The sequence below is a fragment of the Rissa tridactyla genome, chromosome W, assembly GCF_028500815.1.
Source record: "Rissa tridactyla isolate bRisTri1 chromosome W, bRisTri1.patW.cur.20221130, whole genome shotgun sequence".
Classification (NCBI taxonomy): domain Eukaryota; kingdom Metazoa; phylum Chordata; class Aves; order Charadriiformes; family Laridae; genus Rissa; species Rissa tridactyla.
This window is the reverse complement of record NC_071496.1, coordinates 21510669-21538328: the sequence shown is the minus strand read 5'-3', so window position 1 is coordinate 21538328 and position 27660 is coordinate 21510669. Positions and strand designations below refer to the sequence as shown.

Sequence of the window (27660 nt, the reverse complement as noted above, 5' to 3'; positions counted from 1 at the left end):
GGCGAGGTGCCTGAGGACTGGAGGAAAGCCAACGTCACTCCAGCCTTCAAAAAGAGCAAGAAGGAGGAGCCGGGGAACTACAGGCCGGTCCATCCCTGGAAAGATGATGGAACAGCTCGTTCTGGGCATCATCTCAAGGCATGTGGAGGAAAAGAAAGCTATCAGAAGGACTCAACATGGATTCACCAAGGGGAAACCATGTCTGACTAATCTGATAGCCTTCTGTGATGGCATGACTGGATGGATAGAGGAGGGGAGGGCAGCGGATGTGGTCTACCTTGACTTAAGCAAGGCATTTGACACGGTCTCCCACAGCATCCTCGTAGGGAAGCTTAGGAAGTGTGGGCTTGATGAATGGGCAGTGGGGTGGATAGATAACTGGCTGAAAGACAGAGCTCAGAGGGTCATGATTAGGGGCACAGAGTCTAGTTGGAGGTCAGTGACTAGTGGCGTTCCCCAGGGGTCAGTACTGGGTCCAGTCCTCTTCAATATATTCATCAATGACCTGGATGAGGGGATAGAGTGCACCCTCAGCAAGTTTTCCGATGACACAAAGCTGGGAGGGGTGGCTGACACACCAGAAGGCTGTGCTGCCATACAGAGAGACCTGGACAGGCTGTAGATCTGGGCAAAGAGGAACCTTATGAAATTCGATAAGGGCAAGCGTAGGGTGCTGCACCTGGGGAGGAATAACCCCAGGCACCAGTACAGGTTTGGTAGGATATTTTTTTTAGCTCATATAGGTTTGGAGTTTTTTTAAATCTATACTTTAAAAACAGAATATGACCATTTAGGGAAACATTTAACATGTATTTATAGAAATATAAATATTTTACAATTATATTAAAGAAAAGCTGACTATGTAAACACAGGACTATTTCATAGGATGGGCTTTTATTAACTCAGGAATATTATCTGTGAATGTGTTATGTAAAAATTGCCTTATGATGAAAGTGCAAAAATGCTTCTTAATAAAAAAAAATTATCTGTAGGCTAGTAGCAGAGGAAAGGCCACTCCTCACTTTTGTACAGCAAAGAGCAGCACATCAGAATTGGGTTGTGGAAAATTCCAACCTCTCATGTTGAAACAAAGTTGCAGTTGCTTCTGCCAAACCCTTAGATTATACAATGCAAGTAGAAAAATAATTAAATAATAATAATTATTTCATATACTAAAGTTGGTAGTAGCATACATGATTTATAGAATTTGACATTAGAACCAATGTTCTTTTTAAGTGGTTTCTATATTTGGGATAAATCAGTGAACAACACAAGTAACTGTACTGAAATTTGTACCCTCCACAATGATATTTGTTCAGCATCATCTTAAAAAAAAATCCCCATAGAAACTAAAAAGATCAACGTTTCCAACTGATTCTACAAGAACTGATTGATTAATAAGGAAAAAAAAAAAACAATAAAAAAGCATTGGCAAGTATTTTCAGCAACAAAATCCTCAGACAAATCCAAGTTGAATTTAAATGTTTTGTCAGGCCTTTTCACCAGGTCTTTTTCCTCCTGCTAAACCCTTTCTACCCATCTGAGGACAAGCTCCTCAGGACCATCCATTCACAAATGCCTGAAATGTGCCTAGCCTATAACAAGGTCTATTACAAGCTAAATAGTAATCTCTAATGCCACTTATATGGACACAAAATGGCCATTTGAGATGGCCTTGACCTCCAGTCTGGATTCAGATGTAATCGTGACTGAGGTATTGGATCCTACTTTGGCATATATATAGGTAGATATGGTTAAATATATATTTTTTATTTTATACATTTTTAGTTATTTCTCTCCTGTCATTTCAGCTCACTTGTTCCCTCGTGGTACTACTTCTCAAGTAGTATTTAATTTAGTTTTCATTCACCTGTTACATATTTAGTAGAAAGCCCTTCTTGGATTTTGTTTCTTCTTGCTTCTCCTCACTTCCATTTTCTTATTCTTTCTTAGAAAGACAATGGTATTTTACTTAAAATTGCAATTCACAGACTTGGAAAGGATCTCAGTTGAAAAATAAAATCAACCAGCTTTTGGATTAACTCAAAGACTTTGATGTAAAAATATCATTTTTTTGAAATAATTTTAATTGAGATTTATCACACCTAGGATATGATATAAAAGGTTCATAGACAAGATTAAAATCAGCTTTTATTTTATATTTATAATAGTTATGCCAAAAAGTACAGTTTAGGAGTGAGATCCACTATATAGAGTTCCGCAAGAACCGAAGTTTTGATCTTACAACCTCTTGAATACCATGACTTTAATAATGCTACTTGTAGCCTTAAAGTTCAGATTTATTTTTTTTCCAGCAAGTAGTTTATTGTTTTCCCCAATGTAGTCTATACAAAGCTGAAACTGCCAAATAATTTGGTATGGTTCTCTAACAATTCCCTTATTAATTATTTCCACTCAAAGGAGATTGATACCAGCTGGAAGGAAAATCCTTCAAAATACACTGAACCTTGATTCATGTAAGTTGCTTTCCTGAGAGATAGGGAACTTTGATTAAAATATCTGCACTGATTCAGATGGCAAGGAGTTTCTGTGCTCCAGGTGGGTATTTGAATCCTGAACTGGAGATTTTTGAGGGAAGCTTCTTCATTTGTTTAATTTCCTGAGTATTTTTTTAAAGCCCCAAAACAAAAGGAATCTTATTTCCTTGTTACTCAGTGAGGAACACCTGATTACCAGCAGTGTAATTTTAATCTAAGATAAGTCTTTCTTTTTTTTTAGTACAAACAGTGAAAACCTAATCTTAGCAGTATCTATAACACAAAAGTTTCATTTGTAAACACAGAAACAGCTCACAAATCTGAAAAGCTTTAACTTAAAAAGTGAAACAAGTGTAAATACAGAGGACCATTAATTTGTAAATTATAATATTAGTGAATAAATAGTAATTTTGTCATCTGCAATCCAAGAATTGTTAGCTTATTTTCTGTTACCAGTTATTTTAGCTGATAGGGTCTAGAAAAAGTGCTTGAATGGATGAAAAGTGCAAGAGTAGTTTTTAACCTTGGCATTTAAATGGCAAGAGAGCAAGCCTGAAGCTCTTTGAGAAAAAAGAGCATTTGAGCAAAGCTTATATGGGTGTTAGAGAGACACAAATATTGATATTTCATATGTAAATTTTATATATAAATGCTATTGCTTATTTAGAGATTTGTTTATGTTAACAGGATTACTATTTTTGGTCCTGTATATTAGAGTCTATACTGGATAACTGCTTAATCTTACTAACGTCATCCCAGTTCTTCCTTCTTCACTTTTTCATTTCTGAAATTATTCTCAGTTCCTTGTGGTAAATACTATGTTTTCTCATGTACGCTGCGTGCCTCCAAGCACAATTTGTTTTCCTGGGCACTGTTTCATTCCTTTGACAAGGAAAATAGAAAAATCTGACAAGGACTCCCAGGGCTTCCGTGTTAAAGCATCTGCTTTTCTCTGGGAACGACCCCTTTCACTCACTCTATGTAAAGCTAAAGGGAGGATACTGACAACACCTTTGCAATTTTAAAAGCTTGTGAGTTGTTGGGTCTTTCTAATCTCCCAGAGAGAATGGGAAGGGGTAGCTACATATCAGAAATGCAGGACCCAGGTATTCACCTTTTATTCTGAGCTGTGTTTCACAGATCGTGGCTATGAACATGGGTTTGCTATAATTGCAGAATAAACAGTAATTTATGATCCCACTATACAGATATAAACGTATTTTTTCCTTCAGCTGCTTGCTGGCTCAGTCACTTGTCTCTTTTCTTGCAGAATGATTCCTGGGGAAAGCAGTACTCATATGCACTCTTCAAAGCCATGAGCCATATGCTCTGCATTGGTTATGGAGCCCGTGCCCCTGTCAGCATGTCTGACCTCTGGATAACCATGTTGAGTATGATTGTGGGGGCTACTTGTTATGCCATGTTTGTTGGTCATGCCACTGCCCTCATTCAGTCTCTGGATTCCTCACAGCGACAATATCAAGAGAAGGTAACTCATTTTAATTTAACTTCTTAAGTTTTGAAACAGATTAATGAAATGTTTCAAATGTAGAAAAGGTCTTACAAGTTTACATGAAATAATCTAATAGCATCTGAATCCCGCAGCAAATTTCATTGAATTCAGAACATGCTATGGGCTAAATATATTCCTGTATGAACCCATATTCCTTATGGTACACACGGTTCTGTGCGCCACATGCATTGAATTAAATCTTGGATGTGAAACTTGCTTTAAACTCTGTAAAATCTTCTGTGAAAACTCCATCCCCTGGTTCAGGCTATGCTTTATACACCTGTGCTATGTACTCTGTAGGTACTTGATCTAAGTAGCTGTCCTGGTTTGGGGTGGAGCAGAGCCAACTTTTCTGTTCAGTGACAGAGGCTCTTGCTCTTACTTGTTGCTGTGGCAACCAGGGTCAGCTGACTTGGTTGTTTACCCTGTGGAGAGATCACACCTGTGGGGAGGAGTGGACAGTTCAGGTGACCCAAAACTGACCAATCGGATATTCCATCCCATCTGCCTGCTCAGTATAAAAGCTGAGGGATGTAAAGGCTTAGGTGGATTTTTCTTCAATGACTGATGTCTGAGGAGGACTCTGTCAGTTCATCTGATTTTTATCTAGGTCACAAGTCTGTGGGACCTGATGAGATGCATCCCAGAGTCCTGAGGGAATTGGCTGATGGAGTTGCTAAGCCAATCTCCATGATATTTGAAAAGTCATGGCAGTCAGGTGAAGTCCCTGGTGACTGGAAAAAGGGAAACGTTGCACCCATTTTTAAAAAGGGGAGAAAGGAGGACCCCAGGAACTATTGACCTGTCAGCCTCACCTCTGTGCCTGGGAAGATCATGGAACAGATCCTCCTAGAATCTATGCTAAGGCACATGGAGGACAGGGAGATGATTTGAGACAGCCAGCATGGCTTCACCAGGGGCAAGTCCTGCCTGACCAACCCAGTGGCTTTCTATGATGGAGTGACTGCATCAGTGGACAAGGGAAGAGCTATGGATATCATCTACCTGGACTTCTGCAAGGCCTTTGACACAGTCCCCCACAACATCCTTCTTTCTAAGTTGGAGAGATATGGATTTGATGGGTGGACTGTTCAGTGGTTAGGGAACTGGCTGGATGGTCACATCCAGAGGGTGGTGGTCAATGGCTCGATGTGCAGATGGAGAGGGGTGACAAGTGGTGTCCCTCAGGGATCTGTACTGGGACCAGTGCTGTTCAACATCTTCATCAATGAGATAGACAGTGGGATCAAGTGCACCCTCAGCAAGTTTGCTGATGACACCAATCTGAGTGGTGCGGTCGATGTGCCAGAGGGACGGGATGCCATCCAGAGGGACCTGGACAAGCTAGAGAGGTAGACCTGTGCAAACCTCATGAAGTTCAACAAGGCCAAGTGCAATCCTCGTTATCAATACAGGCTGTGGGATGATGTGATAGAGAGCAACCCTGCAGAAAAGGACTTGGGGGTACTTGTGTATGAAAAGCTAGACATGAGCCAACAATGTGTGCTTGCAGCCCAGAAGGCCAATTGCATCCTGGGCTGCATCAAAAGAACTGTGGCCAGCAGATCCAGAGAGGTGATTCTCCCAGATGTCCCAGCTGGCGTTGTGTCAAGCTCTGGAGCCCTCAGCACAAGAAGGACATGGACCTGTTGGAGCAGGTCCAGAGGAGGGCCACAAAGGTGATCAGAGGGATGGAACGCCTCTGCTATGAGGACAGGCTGAGAGAGTTGGGGTTGTTCAGCCTGGAGAAGAAAAGGCTCCAGGGGGACCTTATAGCATCCTTCCAGTACCTGAAGGGGGCCTACAGGAAAGCTGGGGAGGGACTGTTTGCAAGGGCATGTAGTGATAGGACAAGGGCCAATGGTTTTAAACTAGAGCAGGGCAGGTTTAGATTAGCCATTAGGGAGAAGTTCTTTACAATGAGGGTGGTGAGGCACTGGAACAGGTTGCCCAGAGAGGTGGTGGAGGCCCCATCCCTGGAGACATTCAGGGCCAGGCTTGATGAGGCTCTGAGCAACCTGATCTAGTTGAAGATGTCCCTGCTTAGTGCGGGGGGGTTGGACTAGATGACCTTTAAAGGTCCCTTCCAACCCAACATATTCTATGATCCCCATCAGTGTGTTCTGGAATCCAGTTCCCATTTGTCACCGAGTCCAGTGTGGAACTTCCCCAGTGCCTGCTGGTGATATCTTCCTGGGAGCTTGATATGTTTTTTTATATATTTATTTATATTGTATCTATTTCATTATTTCCTTTTTTATTTTATTATTTATATTTCATTAAAGTAGTTTATTTTTTTCTAAACTTGTAAATCTCTTTATATCTCTCCTTCTTCTCCTTGGAGTGAGAGGTGGGGGAGAGCATCTGTTGCCTTGTCATTGGCCAACCCTGCCCAAACCACGACAGTAGCCTGAATGAGGGCCTTGTGCTCAGTACCTTGTGTATGTTTATACAATTTCCTGTTATTCCTTTGGATTGCAATTTAGAGGAAAAACTTTAACATGTCAAAAGAATGGCCTTTAAATGAGGACCAAACACAATCAATTAGTTTTGTTTGGAACTACTCAGAGAAGTGCTCAGAAGATGTCTTTGCTTTATAATGTTATTGTTTACACTGTTCTTCATGACCTGTTAGATCCTCTCCAAGGACAAAAGGAATTGTGGCCAAAACATAGAAATGTAGAGAGAATTGAGTGGAGGAGGAGAGTTCTCTCTGAAGCAGGAAGAAAAAGTTTGTTCAATTCCTTATTAGATTCCTTGTAGGTATGGTTGGAATTAAAAAGGCATAAATAGATACAGGGTGGGAACTTTCTGAAAGGAGCACAAAAATGCACTCATTAACACTGTCACTTGTGTAATAAGAGACAGAGGTAAGTATGGGTGAAGCTATGAAACCAGGTGATGAGGCAAGGAATGGTGGTGTAAGGATGAAAGGATCAAAATGAACCTCAGCAAGGGACAATAAGGATATGCAGAGTTATTGAGGTGCTTAAAAGAAGCCAAAATTGGTTATTATAGTAAATGGAGAATTGGAGAGGCCATGCCAGGAGAGGGGTCAGCTGAACAAGGTAGTGAAGTCAGAGAGTTCAAATCAGCAAATAAAAAACATGGCCTGAGCAACAGTATTTGGTATATGTCCATAAGAAAGTCCAGAAAGGTAAATTGGGCAGAAATCCTGGTGTGATGGAACACAAGCCTGGGGGAGAAACCTGGCAGAGAGTAAGTAGAGGAGAGGGTGACCCTAGCATGTGCTGAAGATGAAAAGGAATTGCCTGAGTTTGCTGGGTAAGAAAAAGGGAAAAGTAAAAAAAAAAATAAATAAATAAAATCTGACTAGGATGGATTGGAGCATTTTCTTTGCAGGCAGGCAAAGAGAGAGGAAGACAAGAGTGTGTGGGAGAAAGAGAGTTTACATTGTTTTGTTTAGCTCAAGTTGCAACAAGACCATGGAGTCAATGTATGAGAGACAGGGAGAGGTAAGGGATGAGCTATAAATCCAGCAACAGAAAAATTACCCATTAATCTCACATCTGTTTAAAACAGAAGTTTGCAAGCAAGAAAGCCCACACAATGTTATCTTAAAAAATAAGTGATGATGACAGGTTTAGAAAGAGAGGATGAGTGAGCATTAAAACCTCTGAAAATTTGAGTTCTGTCAGTGACCGTGTGAAACCACCTAATCCATCTCAGTATAAAGTCACTGGGCTAATCCTGGTATGTGATTTAACCCAAACTGACTTGCTTGTTGGGTCTGTTCTGCGAGCTGAAAGGGAAGTAGTTTTATCAAAATGGAACACTTGTAGGGAGCTGTTGAGCAGAAACATTGTAACCATAGACATAAAGGAAGGCATAGAGAAGGGAATCCTAAACCTAGTATAACTGCAGTTTCATTAGAGGTTAGGGTCAACATCTATACATACACATAAACAGATGTATGAAATCAGCAGAAGTGTTCACCATCCACCTGAAATCTCATCTTAATCATTATCCTCAGACCTTCCTGGATGCAGCATGATATCACAGTGCTTTGAGCATCAGAAATACAGCGCATGTGTAAAAATATTCATATATTTTAAACTATGTTAAGTAAAGCCAGTTTCATTTGTGTGTTTGGTGTAAATTAAAACCTGGCAGCAGTCAAATGGTATTGCATTTCTCGTGTTTTCACATAACAGCAAAAAAAGCTTTTCTTGGGGTTTTCCCCCCTGTTTTTTATGCGCATTAGTATAGAAGTGTCTGGCATTTTTCACTTCCTGCAGTTCCGAACGTTTTCATTCTTCTTGTTTTTACTTGTTCATTTCCTGACATCAGAGGCAAAAGCATAACATGGCATTGACAATCAGGAATGAAAGAAATGAACCAGAAATTGCATGCTTCTCTGTCTCTCTGGCAGCCATTTGTATGCCAGTTATTATGGGCTAGAACTAAAGGATGTCTTAATTAAGTAATTTTTTTCTACTGATTTCTGAGACCCTGAAATTGTATGTATTGGCTATAACAACTATACTGACACATTTGTATATTCTTGTCCATTACTTTATCATAGTTTAATCATATATTTTGAAATAAATCTTTGTTTATAGCCTAAGAATTATAAACCATTACATACTACTAATGAATATAGTATATTTTTCTTTACGAACTGGATAAATGGGCATTTCAAAGACCAATTTGTGCTATCCATTTTGTCAGCATATTTTCTAAATTATTGACAGATAAAAATAGCTTATATTTCACTTAACTGAGACTTAAGAAAAAAGTAAATCAAATCTTCAGCCACAGGTTTGAGAGTTTTAATATGTATACACTGCAATATCTATTTTTGCCTAGTGCATTGCTTTTTTTTTTTCTTCCTGGAATTCAAAAATTGGAAAAATCGGGGGACTTTTTCAGATTTTTTGGGATTAAATGCCAGGATCAACTTCTTTTTTTTAGTCCTATGTATATAGGATTGTGTAGTTCTTGGCTCCATTGTTTTCTTTATAAGAGACACAGAAAATACTGGAATTAACGTGAATTGCTAGGCAACATAGAATGATAGTGGAGGTGAAGAAAGATGTTCTTAGGTTCTTCTCTGAGTAACATCATGCCAAAAACCTTATCCTCATTTTCCAACTGATTTTCCCGCTGTAGCTAAAATGATATTTCATAAATGTATCTGTGGAATGCAACTAACAGAAGGACAGTTCTAGTCCTTCTCACACTGAAAGCAGCTAGAAGTGACATATTTGCTGAAATCACCATATCTTCCTCATTTAGATCCTTCCAAAGCTCAGGGTATGCAAAACTAGAACAGGCATAATTCAAAATGGAAGAAATAAACACAGGAAGACAAGAGAGAGTTTTCATTAAGCCAAATATGTCAAACACCATCTAAGAACTTGACCTCTGCCAAGCGTTGCATGCTGAAAGAAATCAAAGTATGGTAAGAAAGAAAATATTGTTCCACAAGTTTACTGTTGTGAGCCAAAGACATAACTTATCAGAGGAAATTAACAGTGATTATTAGCTGCCAAACGTAGAAGGCGGACAATAAAATCACATACCAAGAATTGCTACAAAAAAGGGATGCGTTTGTACATTCTGGTCACTTTGAGGAACACTTCAGAGATTTTTCTGCTGAAGTGAATGGAACTGTTCTCAGAGAAAAAAATACCTCTCAGAATGAATACATACATCAGAACTTGGTTTCAATGAGTGAAGGGCCAATGCCTGACAGAGGAGAAAGACATGTCCAAGCCAGGTATACTCAATCTGTATTCCCTTTTCAATAAGGAAGTCTGACAGACCATTCTACCTTATAAAAGGACGGAAGTCGTCAATGACTCAATAGCATCTTAGCACTCTCCCTCCCCAGTCTTTGGTATAAGTCCAAGATGAATGCATCAGTAAATAGAAGTAATTTTAAGTGATAACTCCTTTGACATTTTCTAATATCTAGGAAGTCACCATACCTCAAAGATGTTTGCTTTTGCTAAGGCAACATTTATTTGAAACAACCAGAAATGCACATACAGAATTTGTTAACAAACTAAATGATTCTATGATTCTATGAACGAAAGATCCAAATGAACAGTCATTTGACAAGGAGCTAAAGATCATTAGTAAAATACTTCTTCCTTTATATGTTGGCAGTTTTTAATGGGAAGACGTTCACCTAATGCTCTGGATATCATTGAATAACCTTGATTTAAGACTGGTTAATGTTTCCTGTGTTACAGTCTGTTGTGGGCATAAAATATCCAGGAACAAAGTCACAACAAGCTAATAGAGGCAAGATTTGTGATAGCATACAGATTGTCTCATGTTTATAAAGATTTTAAAATGGGTTTGATAAAGTGTCAGCTATTAGATCCATTTTCATTCTGTATATTTGATTTTTCTCTATTGGTAAGCAACTCAACTGCGCAAGGTTTCAAAAATAGAAAAAAAGACAAAGCAATTTTACCAGTTGCAAGTATTAGAAAGGCATAATATATATTTAATTCAACTATTTGCATATCATAGGAAATGGAAAAAATTACAACTATCTCCGTATAGTGGATGCTGTCCTAGTCCTTGGAAGATATGCTAAAATCATTATTAAAGATACGAAAGAATTCTGAGCTTGACATTGACTTCAAATGTCCCAAAGGACATCTCGTCCTAGCCCTACACTCTGCTTTTATCTTATCTCTTAATTTACGGTCTTTCAGCACATTTTCAGTTAAATCAGTCTAGTTCAAAGGGAAGAAAGGATCTAAAAGTACTTTTCTACAGATAAAAAGCAATAATTGCATATAAAGATTATTTAAAAGCAAATTATTAATTGGCGTTGGGTGTCTTTACGTAGACAGCATTGTGATTTGAAGCATAGTTTGCTCATTTTTCATTTTCTTTTTAAGCATCCAAAAAAATGTTTACAAATTAATAACTGGGTTAAGGCAGAAAGACGGCTTTAGATTTTGCAGCATGAGGTCTTGCACTGGCTTTTCAAGTCTGCCTCTCACAGCTCCATTTTGGAAAAAATCATAGAATGGTTAGAATTGGAAGGAACACTAAAGATCATCTAGTTGGAACCCTCCTGCTATGGGCAGGGACACCTTCCACTAAACATGGTTGCTCAAAGCCCCATCTGGCCTGGCCTTGAATACCTCCAGGGATGGGGCATCCACAACTTCTCTGGGCAACCTGTTGCACTGTGTCACCATCCTCACAGTAAAGAATTTCTTCCTAATATCTAATCTAAATCTACCCACTTTCAGTTTAAAACCATTACCCCTCGTCCTATCTCTACACTCCCTCATAAAGAGTTCCTCTCCACCTTTTCTGTAGGCTCTCTTTAAGTATTGAAAGACTGCTCTAAGGTCTCCCCGGAGCATCCTCTTCTCCAGGCTGAACAACCCCAACTCTCTCAGCCTATCTTCATAGGAGAGGTGTTCCAGCCCTCTGATCATCTTTGTGGCCCTCCTCTGGACTCGCTCCAACAGGTCCATGTCCTCCTTATGTTGGGGGCCCCAGAGCTGGATACGGGTGGGGTCTCACCAGAGCAGAGTAGAGGGGCAGAATCACCTCCCTCAAATTGCTGGCCATGCTTCTTTTAATGCATCCGGCTTTCTGGGCTGCAAGCTTCTCATCCACCAACACCCCCAAGACCTTCTCCTCAGGTATGTTCTCAATCCATTCTCCACCCAGACCTTAAACCAATCCCCCTGTCACGGGCAGGGAAACCTTCCACTAGCCTAGGCTGCTTAAAGCCCAATCCAGCCTGGTGTTGAATACTTCCAGGGATGGGGCATCCACAACTTCTCTGGACAACCTGTTCCAGTATCTCACCACCCTCATTGTAAAGAACTTCTTCCTAATATCTAATCTAAATCTACCCTCTTTCAGTTTGAAACCATTACCCCTCATCCTATCACTACCTGTCCTTGTAAAAAGTCCCCCTACAGCTTTCTTGTAGGCTTCCTTCAGATACCGGAAGACTGCTATAAGGTCTCCTCGGAGCCTTCTCTTCTCCAGGCTGAACAACCCCAACTCTCTCAGCCTGTGTTCATAGGAGAGGTGCTCCAGCCCTCCGATCATCTTCGTGGCCCTCCTCTGGACTCGCTCCAACAGGTCCATGACCTTCTTGTGCTGAGGACTCGAAAGCTGGATGCAGTACTCCAGGTGGGGTCTCACGAGAGCAGAGTAGAGGGGCAGAATCACCTCCCTTGACTTTCTGTCCGTGCTTCTTTTGATGCAGCCCAGGATGCAGTTGCCTTTCTGGGCTGCAAGCGTGCATTGCAGGCTCATGTTGAGCTTTTCATCAACCAACACCCCCAAGTCCTTCTCCTCAGGGCTGCTCCCAATCCATTCTCCGCCCAGCCTGTATTTGTACTTGGGATTGCTGTGACCCAGGTGCAGGACATTGCACTTGGCCTGGTTGAACTTCATGAGGCTTGCACAGGCCCACCTCTCAAGCCTGTCCAGGTTCCTCTGGATGGCATCCCTTCCCTACATGGTATAAACCACCCCACACAGATTGGCGTTGTTGGCAAATTTGCTGAGGGTGCACTCAATCCCAACATCCGTGTCACCGACAAAGATGTTAAATAGTACCAGTCCCAGTACCGACCCCTGAGGAATACCAAACGTCACTGCTCGCCACTTGGACATCGAGCCATTGACTGCAACTCTTTGAGTGCAACCATCCAGCCAGTTCCTTATCCACCAAGTGGTCCATCTGTCAAATCCATGGCTCTCCAATTTGGAGAAGAGGATGTCATGTGGGACAGTGTCAAATGCCTTGCACAAGTCCAGGTAGATGATTTCAGTTACTCTTCCCTTATCCACCGACGCTGTAACGCCGTCATAGAAGGCCACCAAATTTGTGAGGCATGATTTGCATTTGCCCTTAATGAAGCCATGTTGTCTGTCACCAATCACCTTCTTATTTTCCATGTACCTTAGAATAGTTTCCAGGAGGATCTGCTCCATGATCTTGCCAGGCACAGAGGTGAGACTGACCGGCCTGTATTTCCCCAGGTCTTCCTTTTTTCCCTTTTTGAAAATGGGGGTTACGTTTCCCCTTTTCCAGTCAGTGGGAACTTCCCCGGACTGACATGACTTCTCAAATATAATGGAAAGCGGCTTAGCAACTTCATCCACCAGTTCCTTCAGGACCTGCAGATGGATTTCATCAGGTCCTATAGACTTGTGCACATTCAGGCTCCTCAGCTGGTCTTGAACCTGGTCTTCTCCTACAGCGATTCTGTCGCGTTCTGATGTTTTCAGAATATTTCTAAAGTAGCAGATGAAAAATGATTAAGTAGTATTCTACCTCTTCACAATGTTTTCCATGGCAGATCAAGTATTTGTACTTGAAAAACAGTTATATATTCTGCATTATGTGCTTTGAAAGAATTACCATAGATTTCCTGGATATCGGGAGAAGAGTTCATTAGCTCACTAGTGTTGGTTGATGAACATTACTATGTAGGTACAACACAATCAGTTATAACAACTGTTAAACATATAGAGATGTATCAAAATCATCAGCTGATTTGGCCCATTACTAGAGTTTCAATCTTCTACTTGCTGTGTCTAGTTTAGAAAAATATTTCTACCAATGAATAAAGCACATTTTAATAAGCCTTTTATCCTTAAGCACTCAATGTGAAGTTTTATGATAACACATAGAAAAGCACGTCTCTGTAGGAGCTTGGTGATTTTACCTCCTGGTTGAAAGTGAGATGAGATAAACTATCGGTAACTGAAAAATGATAAAATGGTGGTCTAACTCTGACACAGATGTGCTGTCTCGATAACTAATCCATTTAAGAACATACAGTGAGCCAAAATGTCTCAGAAAAATGGAGTATTATATTTGAAAAGCTAAGGTAAAATCTGCACACCTTCAGAACAATGCCTGACATAACATATCTTTTATTTTATACAGTTCTCCAAAATGTATTTCTACCCTAAAATACAGCTTTGTAATTCATAGTGCTCTCTCGCTGGCATGTAAAAATACTGTACTCTGCCTGTTAGCCGTGCTAAGTGCACCAGCATCACTAAAGGCTGCTATTCTATCTCTTGTAAGTTAATGTTTCTTTCACTGTTTACAATTTCTTCCACTGAAATCCAGTTTCAAACGCAGTTTCAACAGGTCCAGTGGGGCGTCTTCCCTAGTCGGCTCCTTCACCAGCTGTGTCAGGAAGTTATCTTCCACACACTCATAGAATCGTAGAATCATAGAATAGCCTAGGTTGGAAGGGGCCTTTCAGATGAGCTAGTCCAACCATCAACCTAACTCTGACAAAAAACATCACTAAACCAAATCTCCAAGCGCTATGTCTGCCCCTCTTTTAAATACCTCCAGGGATGGGAACCTCCAGGAACCTCCTAGATTGTTTCTTCTCTGCTATATTTTATTTCCAGCAGACATTTGGTAAGTTGAAGTCCCCCATGAAAACATGGGCTAGCGATTGTGAGATTTCTCACAGCTGCTTATAGAATATCTTATCTACCTCTTCATCCTGGTTGGGCGGTCTATAACAGACTCCCACCATGATATCTGCCTTGTTGGCCCTCCCCCTGTTTCTTACTCATAAACACTCAACCCTGTCATCACCATTATTAAGCTCTAGACAATCAAAACACTCCCTAATATACAGTGCTACCCCACCACCTGCCTGTTCTTTTCTGAAGAGTTTATAGCCATCCATTGCAGCACTCCAGTTGTTTGAGTTGTCCCACCATGTTTCTGTGAAGGTAAATACCTTGATTAAAGGACCATTTCCTAACCATCCAATGAATTATTGCATACATAGACAGGAAAACAGAGGTTGGGGCTCTTCAGATACTGTTACTGCAAGGACTAACGTGCCTTTGAGACTTTGCCATAGGTGATATGAAAAGCAAGAGCAAATTTTGAATACAACAAAAAATAATCTACTGCAAGTGATGCTTTACTGCAGGCAGTCATGCTTAGATGACCAGATGGCATCAGTGGCAAAAATGTCATCTCTCATCTCTACTTGCCTAGAAACTTTGTCACGTATAAGACCTGGCTATAACTGTTCATCAGTTGGGACTTACACACTGTGTTTTTGTAATTCGCTGCAGCTGAAACAAAACACAGAATCTTGGTTTGCACAGACTGACTATATGAGAGGATCACTGTGTTTTTCTGTTCTTGTGTCTCCCCTGGTTTCAGCTGAAAGTTTTACTCCTAATTTTCCAAAGAACTATTGGCTCAAACTCTGAGGTATGATAAAGATGCCATTATGGAAATACACTAGTCTGAAGCAATGCAGATCAGGTAGCTGAGAATAAATCATACAAGGAGCTGTGGATAATAGGCTTTCTGAGGCAAGGAGAAATTAGGCAGTACCATTAGAAAAGTCTGTGAAACTTCTTCAGAAAAGACCTTTTTCAGGAATGAAACTCACAATCCTAGTGTTAAAAAAACCTAGGAACAACATCAGAGAGCCATATACCCTCACAGAAGTAATTGACTGTTATTTTGTCTGTAATGGATTGGTTGGAACATGACTTAAAGTGAGCAGAAAAAAAACAGCTACTGCTTACTTTTGTATTGTATTTACTGGTTTTCTTATTATGAATAAGTGCGTTGATATTCTGGAAGAGCACAAGATCCTGCTTGTCAATAGTAACTCAGCATTAATAAAGTCAGTGTAATCAAATGGCAGTAAAGATATAAAAGTGGGCAAGTGGGATCACATTTAGAAAAATTAAAGGAAGATACCAGTTCTGGCTTTCATTTCATAGCAACATGAAACATTAGGTTACTTCCTAACCAATGTTAGGAAGTAGCCAAGAAGGCCAATCTGAAAGTACAAATACAATCTGGATTCAATATTAATATCTCAATGTGATCTGAACATTTTTGTTGAACTACTTAGGCTGTAGGTTGGTGCAGTATTAGCCAATGATGATCTTATTCCCTTTTACACAGGAGGCTTTCCATTTCATTTCATAGTCTACTTCATGATCCACTGTGATCACAGCCATTAATTGCTCCATCCCCAAGGGGAAAATTGCCATGGCTTAACACAGGCACGTGTTAAGCAAGCAGAACATCATTGCCCTTCCTTATAAATAAGGCACAGCCAAATTCCACCCTTGAGCTGTCTGTTCACACGCACAAAAATATCACAGAAGTAAATCTGAATTTCCCATATTTTACTTAGAAAAAACTCATGTTGACAGTTAAGTTGGGAACAACTTGGTAAAGGGCTTCATGAGATGACCCAGAATTATTTACAAAACAAACTGAGGCCAACATTAGGCGAAACAAACACAAATAATATACCTTCAGGAGCATTCTGAAACTAGAGTCTACATTGAAAGCACTGGTGAACTGAGTGTTTCCAAATTTCTTTTGGTGGCTTTTTTGAGGGAAGGAGGATTAATAAATTAAAATTACCTTAAAACTGCAAATATTTTCTAGCTCTTTTACTAACGATGAGCCAATATAATGTTATTGGTGACGAAGGCTACAAAACAAACTTTCATTCATTAGCAAGCCAACCAACAAAAACCAAAAGTAACCTTGAATAAATTGCAGGGTAGTGTATTACTAGGCATGTATTTTTACACTTAAGTCTGAAGCTAACTGTTTAGAAAAATAATGTTTAGAAAGCACAATGAAAAATGTACAATACTTACAACCATACCGTTTAGGGACACCCAGCAATCTGGTGGGAAATCCTGGAGCAATGGTACTAAAAACTGCAGACAACCATCCCAGTGGCACAGCAGCAGCATCATTCCAATCAGATTAAAGATTCTCACCACAGCACTGGCCAGATCGTACGTCATGTGGAAAATCTGTAGGCAAAAATTACACGTGATACATGTGATACAAATCAGAAACACAAATCATTTACTTCTCATCAGGCAGGTTAAAGACAAAGAAGTAGCATCCTGGACTTCTATGAAAGCTGAGAGTTCTCAGCAAGGCCCATTAATCTGGGCAGAGTGCTGTGCTGACACACCTGACTCTTGGCTGCACCCCAGTGTTATATAAGCTGATGAAAAGGGCTTATTTTGGATTTGAAGTAATCAACTGAAGTGTTTTCTTAAAGCCTACAACTTCTTTCAATTGAAGCAAGTCTCACAAATTAAAAAAAAAAAAAGTTGGGAAGCTCAGTAAAGGTAGTGAAACCGTTACTTGTCTGTGACCTTGGTGTCTAAATAATCACAAAGTTGTGGGAGAGACAAATTCAATGACCCGTTCTGAAAAGATTCACTTTCACGTTTCTTACCTTCTTAAAAGCACCAAAATCTGAGTGAAGAAACACTATAAATAATTTTACATATATTTGGACTTCTGTTTCTACACTGTGTATTTATTAATCCAATTTGCACATACCAGTCCACCAAGAAAAATGACACTCAAGTATTTCATTGCTCTTAATCATTGGCAATTTTTCTAAAATACTGAGAACACTGAAACACCTGTAGTAGCTAAGTTTATGTCAAACTAATATAATCATTTGGATTTCAATATATTGTTCTGTTCTTAGGCAAAAAATGTTTGCATTTGAAAAGTCTTACAGCAACACATAATATATATACTCTTAAAAACAACATAGACATTTTCAAGTTTGTCATAGGCAAGATTGTTGGACAGAATTAATATGAACAGCTGCAGTCAGTTGCCAAATAGTATGAAGAAAAACATTATATTTAGCACTTTTCTTCTATATTGTTTTTAAAGCACTTCCAAGCTACGAATACAGACATATTCTTTACTTTTTACACAATTCAGTCAAGTCAGGGTAAATATTCTGTATTTTAATACGTATAATTATCACCATCCAGGAGTTCGATTTAGAAGATGAAGAATGTCTACTTGATATTTCATGGAATTTTAAATAGAAAATATTATTTAATTGTACAGATAGACATAGAAATCAGAAGCTTTAGTGCTGAAAACATCAGATTGCTAGAAGTATACAGCCATATTGGCACATGCCATTTTGCATCTGTAAATAAAAGAATTCATACATAAAAGAGGGAATGTTTGTATCCTGACTTTTACATATCTAAACTGAAAGTAGAGATTAAGTACCCACACTGTAAATGAGTGCAAGTGCAAATATGGAGAGCGTGTTAAGGTGCCTTTAACATCGTTTTCTGTTAGCGGGAGCTTGTCCTTGTTTGAAAATGATGGTGTATGGTTTGAGTCCCAAAATGCGAAACCTACATAGTAGAAACATACCTCAGACATTAACTTTATGTGCAAAACATTTTTTCAAGCTAGGGCATTTTAAGGCAATATATTCCAAATCCCAGTTTGATAAACACTGGAAATAGATGCTTGTAACATCATTCAAAATGTCATGTCTTATCCAAATACCATCTAGCTCCTGTCAAAATTGAGGAGATGACACTGATATTTAGGAGATACTGTAAAAAGGAATAAACAGAAAAGTGTCACCATTACACATTTGTGTTGTTTAGAAATGTATTTATGTTATAGCTATTTCAGTAGCTACAGTTCCAGTAGCATGATATGAATTGTGAGAGTAGATATGTGAAACTGAAATAATTTTATTTTAAAGAATTGAAAAAAATAGTAAGGATTACTGCTGTTTTGGAACACTAGCACTCATTCAGGTTACACCTTATCCACACAGTTATTTTATTACACCTGCAAAGTGCAGATGAATTCCTGATGACATGAAAAGTTGCAAAAGTTGAACATTTTTCAGAGAAAGCAGGATTTCCCCTTGAATATTTGTCTGAAAATGTGCAGAAAATCAGATAGAAATAATACATATTTTACACAGAGATCACAACTTGCCCAGGAATTTTCTATTTCTCCAGAAAAGCAAGTTATCACATCTCTACACTAGGGCTGGACAAATATCAAAGTTCCCGCCCATGCTGTTTTCATACTGCCTCAAGCTTCCCATTAGGCTTTACCAGATTTTCAGAATAATTCACTGTATTGGACATTGAGTGTTTTTTAAAAAACGGGTCACAAATATGACAATTGGAGCCAAACTGAGCACAAACATCTTCATTTCTGTACTAACTTAGAAAGAAAACTTTTCTGAAAACATGCACCGAGGTGTATGTGATGAGCAGGAGATCTGGTTCTCCAAAACTCTCCAGAGTCCACAAAACAGCAGATGCATAAACCCAAGGCTCTCTGTAACTACGGGCCTAGGCACGACAGATTGTGCATGTATCGTGTGATCAGAGCTGCATAAAAATGATCATTCTGCGGCTCTTTCACTTGGATGGAGCCCATTTTCGGGCATCAATTCAGATTACAGAGATGCTCTCACTTGCAAAGCTCATATCTTGATATAGAATTTCCAAGATTTTAGATCATTTTGTGCTGGCACATTTTCAAATTTTAAAAGTTCCTTATTATTCAATTGGCCGATGTGCACTGAAAAACAAAAAAAAAAGCAGGTGGATGGATTTCCCAATGTATTTTTTTAGGCATTTCCGAGATCTTGTCTAGCTCTTATGGATGTATCACTTCCTGCCTACCCCATGAGATTGTGCAATGGTTCACTAAGCAAATGTGACGTCCATTCACAAGAAGGGCCGGAAGGTGGATCCGAGGAACTACTGGCCTGTCAGTCTGACCTTGGTGCCTGGGAAGGTTATGGAAGAGATCATCCTGAGTGCCATTACACGGCACATGAAGAACAACCAGACAATCAGGCCCTGTCAGCATGGGTTCATGAAAGGCAGGTCCTGCTTGACTAACCTGATCTCCTTCTATGACAAAGTGACCCACTTGGTGGATGAGGGAAAGGCTGTGGATGTTGTCTACCTGGACTTTAGTAAGGCCTTTGACACCGTTTCCTACAGCATCCTCCTGGAGAAACTGGCTGCTCATGGCTTGGATAGGCATACGCTTTGCTGGATAAAAAACTAGCTGGATGGCAGGCCCAAAGAGTGGTGGTGAAGGGAGTTAAATCCAGTTGGCAGCCAGTCACGAGTGGTGTTCCCCAAGGCTCAGTATTGGGGCCAGTTCTGTTTAATATCTTTATCAATGATCTGGACGAGGGGATCGAGTGCACCCTCAGGAAGTTTGCAGATGACACCAAGTTGGGCAGAAGTGTTGATCTGCTTGAGGGTAGGAAGGCTCTGCAGAGGGATCTGGACAGGCTGGATCGATGGGCCAAGGACAATTACATGAAATTCAACAAGGCCAAGTGCTGGGTCCTGCACTTGGGTCACAACAACCCCATGCAATGCTACAGGCTTGAGGAAGAGTGACTGGAAAGCTGCCTGTCAGAAAAGGACCTGGGGGTGTTGATTGACTGCCAGCAGTGCGCCCAGGTGGCCAAGGCAGCCAACAGCATCCTGGCCTGTATCAGGAATAGCGTGGTGAATGTGACTAGGGGAGCGATCGTCCCCCTGTACTCGGCACTGGTGAGGCCCCACCTCGAGTACTGTGTCCAGCTTTGGGCCCCTCACTACAAGAAAGACATTGAGGTGCTGGAGAGGGTCCAGAGAAGGGCAACAAAGCTGGTGAGGGGTCTGGAGAACAAGTCTTATGAGGAGTGGCTGAGGGAGCTGGGATTGTTTAGCCTAGAGAAAAGGAGGCTGAGGGGAGACCTTATTGCTCTCCACAACTATCTGAAAGGAGGTTGTAGAGAGGTGGGGGTCGATCTCTTCTCCCAAGTAACAAGTGATAGGACAAGAAGAAATGGCCTTAAGTTGTGCCAGGGGAGGTTTAAGATGGATATTAGGAAAAATTTCTTCACAGAAAGGATTATCAAATATTAGGCTGCCCAGGGAAGTGGTGGAATCCCCATCCCTGGAGGTATTTATAAGATGGGTAAACGTGGTGCTTAGGGACATGGTTTAGTGGTGGTTTTGGCAGTGTTAGGTTAATGGTTGGACTCGATGATCTTAAGGGTCCCTTCCAACCTAGATGATTCTATGATTCTAAGGCTTCCCAAATGAGCCACTAGAACCAGTACAAAGATATATTACAAAGGGTGGCTAAAATTCAAACCAAACAGCTGGGAGCACTGTGTTCCAACTAAAGGACCTTGATGAACCAAAGAGGTCTGTTGTTGGGTTTGTGCTCTATTCTATCTAATTACAGTGGTACGACTGAGTAAGTATTGGGGTTTTTTTTCAAAGCCTCTTCATTAGTTGCGTGCCTCTGCAGTAATGGTCACGTACTGCAAGAACAGTAACATGTTGAAAATTTTATGTGAAACCAAATCCAGCAAAGGAAATGACTGCAACAGTCAGTATATGACACTGCAACCTTCCATCATTTCTTAAAACTTTCACTCCAGAAGTAGCTCCTGTACAGTTTAGCATTCAGGATTATATGTACATGCATGAACATATTCTGGATTGCTTAACATGGAAACATTGTAACAGCATTTCAACCATACAACACATTAATTGTAGTGTTTTATCGCTCATCTTTTCCTTATATAGTCTTTTATGTGTAGCCTATTCTAATAACTGTGATAACTCTGTATTAAAGAAAATAACTTCATAAGAAAAATCTTGAGCAAATGTTGAAGAAATCTTTTCAACAGCTCTACATAGTCTCTCTCTTGAGTAAATAACAGCTTTTTTTTTTTTTTCTAAAAGTGACTTATCACGGAAATGTGTGTTTCATCGGAAAAAAAAAACATTTAAATACCCAAAGCATACACTGTAAGTGAACAAGATTTGTTGATGGTACTGTACTGACATCTTTATGTTTGGAATCACACAGAATCACAGAATGGTAGGGTTGGAAGGGACCTCTGGAGATCATCTAGTCCAGCCCCCTGCCAGAGCAGGGTCACCTAGAGCAGGTTGCACAGGAATGCATCCAGGCAGGTTTTGAACGTCTCCAGAGACAGAGACTCCACCACCTCTCTGGGCAGCCTGTTCCAGTGCTCTGCCACCCTCAAAGGAAAGAAGTTCCTCCTCGTGTTTAGGTGGAACTTCCTATGTTCAAGTTTGTGCCCATTACCCCTTCTCCTATTGCCGGGCACCACTGTAAAGAGCCTGGCCCCATCCTCCTGACACCCACCCTTTAAGTATATATAAGTGTTGATAAGGTCTCCCCCTCAGCCGTCTTTTTTCCAGACTGAAGAGACCCAAACCCCTCAGGCTTTCTTCATAAGAGAGGTGTTCCAGTCCCCTAATCATCTTTGTAGCCCTTTGCTGTACCCTCTCCAGCACAGTTCCCTGTCCCTCTTGAACGGGGGAGCCCAGAACTGGACACAGTACTCCAGATGCGGCCTCACCAGGGCAGAGTAGAGGGGGAGGATGACCTCCCTTGATCTGCTGGCCACACTCTTCTTGATGCACCCCAGGATGCCATTGGCCTTCTTGGCCACAAGGGCACATTGCTGGCTCATGGTCATCCTGTTGTCCACCAGGACTCCCAGGTCTCTTTCCACGGAGCTGCTCTCCAGCAGGTCAGCCCCCAACCTGTACTGGTGCCTGGGGTTATTCCTCCCCAGGTGCAGCACCCTACACTTGCCCTTATCGAATTTCATAAGGCTTCTCTCCGCCCAACCCTCCAGCCTGTCCAGGTCTTGCTGTATGGCAGCACAGCCTTCTGGTGTGTCAGCCACCCCTCCCAGCTTTGTGTCATCAGCAAACTTGCTGAGGGTGCACTCTATCCCCTCATCCAGGTCATTGATGAATATATTGAAGAGGACTGGACCCAGTACTGACCCCTGGGGATCGGCACTTGTCACTGACCTCCAACTAGACTCTGTGCCCCTAATCATGACCCTCTGAGCTCTGTCTTTCAGCCAGTTATCTATCCACCCCACTGCCCATTCATCAAGCCCACACTTCCTAAGCTTCCCTACGAGGATGCTGTGGGAGACCGTGTCAAACGCCTTGCTTAAGTCAAGGTAGACCACATCCACTGCCCTCCCCTCATCTATCCATCCAGTCATGCCATCACAGAAGGCTATCAGATTAGTCAGACATGGTTTCCCCTTGGTGAATCCATGTTGAGTCCTTCTGATAGCTTTCTTTTCCTCCACATGCCTTGAGATGATGCCCAGAACGAGCTGTTCCATCATCTTTCCAGAGATGGAGGTGAGGCTGACCGGCCTGTAGTTCCCCGGCTCCTCCTTCTTGCCCTTTTTGAAGGCTGGAGTGACACTGGCTTTCCTCCAGTCCTCAGGCACCTCGCCTGTTCTCCAGGACCTTTCAAAGATGACGGAGAGCGGCCCAGCAATGACTTCCGCCAGCGCCCTCAGCACTCTCGGGTGCATCCCATCGGGACCCATGGACTTGTGGATATCTAATTGACCTAATTGATCTCTCACTTGATCCTCCTCAACCAAGGGGAAGTCTTCCTCTTTCCCTGTTACTTTCTCCAAAGTCTGGGACTCCTGAGGGCTGGCCTGAGCAGTAAAGACCAAAGCAAAGGCGGCATTCAGTAACTCCACCTTCTCTGCATCAACTCTGCCTTCTCCGCATCCTCCGTCACCATGGCTCCTGTCTCATTCAACAGGGGGCCCACAACTTCTCTAGTTTTCCTTTTGCCTCCAATATACTTGTAGAAGCCCTTCCTGTTGAGCTTGACATCCCTTGCCAGGTTTAATTCCAAGGAGGCCTTGGCTTTCCTCGTTTCATCCCTGCACGCTCTGGCAGCATTCTTGTAATCCTCCCAAGGGGTCAGCCCCTTCTTCCACTTACTGTAAACTTCCTTCTTCCACTTGAGCTTTATCAGAAGCTCCCTGCTCAACCATGCAGGTCTCCTGCGTCCCTTGCCCGATTTCTTTCTCTTAGGGATGCACTGATCCTGAGCTTGGAGGAAGTGGTCTTTGAATACCAACCAGCTGTCTTGAGCCCCCCTGCCTTACAGAGCCCTAGCCCACGGGATCTCTCCAAGCAGTTTCTTGAAGAGGTCAAAGTTAGCCCTCCTGAAGTCCAAGGTTGTAATTTTACTTCTTGTTGATTTGTGCATAGTACCCATGATCCTGAACTCTATCATTTCACGATCACTACAGCCAAGGCTGCCCCCAACCTTACTGTCCTCCACCAGTGCCTCCATGTTTGTCAGTACTAGGTCCAGGAGTGCTCCTCTCCTTGTTGGCTCCTGCACCACCTGTGTCAAGAAGTTATCATCAATGCACTGGAGGAGCCTCCTGGACTGTGCATGCCTGGCTGTGTGGTCTTCCCAGCAGATATCAGAGTGATTGAACCATAAGAACCAAGGCCTGTGATTGCAAGGCTACCTTCAGCTGTCTGTAGAAGGCCTCATCAGCTTCCCCATCCTGATCAGGTGGCCTGTAATAAACACCCACAACAGTGTCCCTCATATTTGCCTGCCCCTTAATCCTTACCCATAAGCTCTCAACCCTCTCTTCATCCACCCCCAGGGAGAGCTTGATGCATTCCAGTTGCTCTCTCACATAAAGAGCAATTCCACCACCACGCCTTGCTGGTCTGTCTTTCCTGAAAAGGACATAGCCGCCCATGACAGCATTCCAGTCATGTGAGCTGTCCCACCATGTCTCAGTAATTGCAATGAGATCGTGGCCCTGCAACCACACACAGATCTCCAGCTCTTCCTGCTTATTCCCCATGCTGCGTGCATTGGTGTATAAGCATTTCAGAGAGGGAGTCGTGTGTGTAGTTTTGACCCTCGAGATGTGGTGTGCCTTCTGGCTCTCAGAAATACTGGCACACTCCCCCACAAGTGCTGAGCAACTACACCCAGGCACCTCATTGGCAAGCCCAGTACCATCCCCACCTCCCTTCAAATCTAGTTTAAAGCTCTCTCAATGAGCCCCGATAACTCTTGTCCTAGAACCCTTTTCCCCCTGCAAGATAAGCTATTCCCGCCTGTTACCAGCAGGCCTGCCATTTTGTAAATCAGGCCATGGCCAAAGAACCCAAAGTCCTGCCAGCAGCACTAGGCTCGGAGCCAGGCATTGATCTGCTGGCTCTTCCTATTTACCCCCTCATCGTTCCCCGCAACTGGGGGGATAGAGGAGAACACAACTTGTGCTCCTGATCCCTTAAGCAGCTGTCCCAGGGTCTTGAAATCTTTCTTCATTGCCCTTGGACTTCTTTTCACTACCTTGTCGCTGCCTACCTGAAAGATCAAAAGGGGGTAATAATCTGAGGGCCGTACCAGGGAAGGAAGTTTCCTCTTCACTTCCTTGACCTGGGCCCCAGGAAGGCAGCAGACCTCCTATGTAGCGGGTCTGGCCTGCATATTCGGCCTTCTGCTCTCTTCAGTAGCGTGTCACCTATGACTATGACCTGTCTTTCCTTCTTTACCGTAAAGGTTTTGATGCAGGGAGAGGTCTGACTAGACCTTGCTGACACCTCCAAGGTAGGAGAACTATCATGCTCGTCATCATCCAGGTTCCCTTGCAGAGCACTGTACCTGTTACATAATGGCATCTGGGAAGATGGGGTAGTTGCCGGGCAGTCCCAAGTGCGGCGCCTGTTGCGCTGGGCAGGAACTTCCTGCCACTGCCCCCTGTCCTCCAAGTCACCACATTCGGTCAGGGGGAGAGAGGACAGGGAGTTCTCACATTCCCCACCAGCCCCTCCTTGGTGGTGAGAACAAGGTCCAGCATGGCACCTCTCCTTGTTGGTTCCTCTACCACTTGGAGAAGGAAGTTATCATCGATGCATTCCAGGAACCTCCTGGATTGCTTATGCCCTGCTGTGTTGTTCCTCTAACAGATATTGGGGTGGTTGAAGTCCCCCATGAGGATCAGGGCTTGTGAACGTGAGGCTGCTCCTATCTGTCTATAGAGGGCTTCATCCACTCAGTCTTCCTAGTCAGGTGGCCTGTAGCAGAACCCCACTGTAATGTCACCTGTCCCTGCCCTCCCTTTAATCTTGACCCATAAACTCTCTGTTGGCTCCTCATCCATCCCCAGGCAGAGCTCCATGCACTCCAGCTGGTATTTGCCATAGAGGGTGACACCCCCTCCTCATCTCCCCTCCTTGTCCTTCCTGAAGAGCCTGTATCCTTCCATTCCAACACTCCAGTCATAGGAGCCATCCCACCATGTCTCTGTGATGCCAATTGGATCATAGTCTTGCAGGCATACAAACATCTCTAACTCCTCCTGTTTATTCCCCATGCTATGTGCATTTGCGTAGAGGCATTTAAGTTGTTCCCCCAATTAGGCTAGCTTCCTGGCTAGAGTGGCTAATTTTCCTTTATGCTGCACTCCAGGTGCTCTCCTGCTGACCTGCAACCCTTCTCCAGGTTCTAGGCATCTATTACTGGTATTGGCATCAAACTGGTATGAGTGGGATGGACTGAGGTTCCCCTCCCCCAGCAACTCTAGTTTAAAGCCCTCTTCATGAGCTTGGCAAGCCTCTGACCAAAGATGCTCTTCCCCTTTTCTGACAGGTGGACTCCGTCAGGCCCCAGTAGACCAGGTTTCTCAAAGCAAGTCCCATGGTCTAAGAAGCCAAACCCCTGGCTGCGGCACCAGTCTTGTAGCCAGTTATTGATTTGCCAGATTCACCTGACCCTATCAACCCCCTTCCCTTTGACTGGGAGGACTGATGAAAAAAACTACCTGCACCCCAGAATCCCTGACTGCTGCTCCCAAGGCTCTATAATCTTTCTTGATAGTCTTCAGGCTGCTCCCAGCTGCATCACTGGTGCCCACATGAAACAGCAGCAGCGGATAATAGACTGAGGAGTGTACGAGGCTTGGTAGTCTCTCGGTGACATCCCTGATACAAGCCTCCAGTAAGCAGCACACCTCCCTAGAGAGTGCATCAGGTTGACAAATGGGTGCCTCCCTACTTCTCAGAAGAGTCACCTACAACTATCACCCATCGCCTTTTCTTAGTTGCACTGGTTGTTGCAGTGCATTGCTAGAAGTATACAGCCATATTGGCACATGCCATTTTGCATCTGTAAATAAAAGAATTCATACATAAAAGAGGGAATGTTTGTATCCTGACTTTTACATATCTAAACTGAAAGTAGAGATTAAGTACCCACACTGTAAATGAGTGCAAGTGCAAATATGGAGAGCGTGTTAAGGTGCCTTTAACATCATTTTCTGTTAGTGGGAGCTTGTCCTTGTTTGAAAATGATGGTTTATGTTTTGAGTCCCAAAACTGTTTACACTGTTTACAATTTCTTCCACAGAAATCCAGTTTCAAATGCAGTTTCTATTGGATTGTGATCTCTCCTGTGACCTTAGGTGATTTTGCCTGTATCATGTACCATCACCAACTTTTTGTGCTTTTTTTCCCTCCAAAAATGACATCTATTCAGGGTTCCTGATTTGTCACATCTTTCCTTGATTCCTTGAAGTAGCAAGGTATGACCTATCTGAAAGTGGACTTCCAAATCTGAGATTTCTAAAATCAGTAGACAGATGAAGATTCCCCTTCCTTCACAGTTGTTTGCTATGGAGCCCTTGGCATATAAAAATGCATTTTAAGATACAAGGTTATATTGTCCTTTCTCAGCCAATTCCTAGACAGTCAGCACTTTTTAAATTGCGAACCAGCTGAAGTTTGGCATTCTCAGGGTAATGCAGATTGGCTTATAACCTTGACATAGTTGACAGCAATCCAGAATGATTTTTAATATATACCAGTGCTTACATTTAATTGTTTTCAGTGATTTCCCTGGTTCCATAGCACCATTTTTCAACAAAGTTTTACAAATTCACTTTGTTCTATGTCTCTTGGGTATGTCAT

At 42.2% G+C, this 27660-nt stretch overlaps 1 protein-coding gene across 1 annotated transcript in view; it reads left to right on the top strand.

Annotated features, from left to right (window-relative positions):
- LOC128902065 (potassium/sodium hyperpolarization-activated cyclic nucleotide-gated channel 1-like) overlaps positions 1–27660 on the top strand; it is a 252885-nt gene that overhangs the window by 148684 nt on the left and 76541 nt on the right. Inside the window, exon 4 of the mRNA XM_054184405.1 lies at positions 3769–3987. Within this exon, the coding sequence (XP_054040380.1) occupies positions 3769–3987 (219 nt within the window). The remainder of the gene's footprint in view (positions 1–3768; positions 3988–27660) is intronic.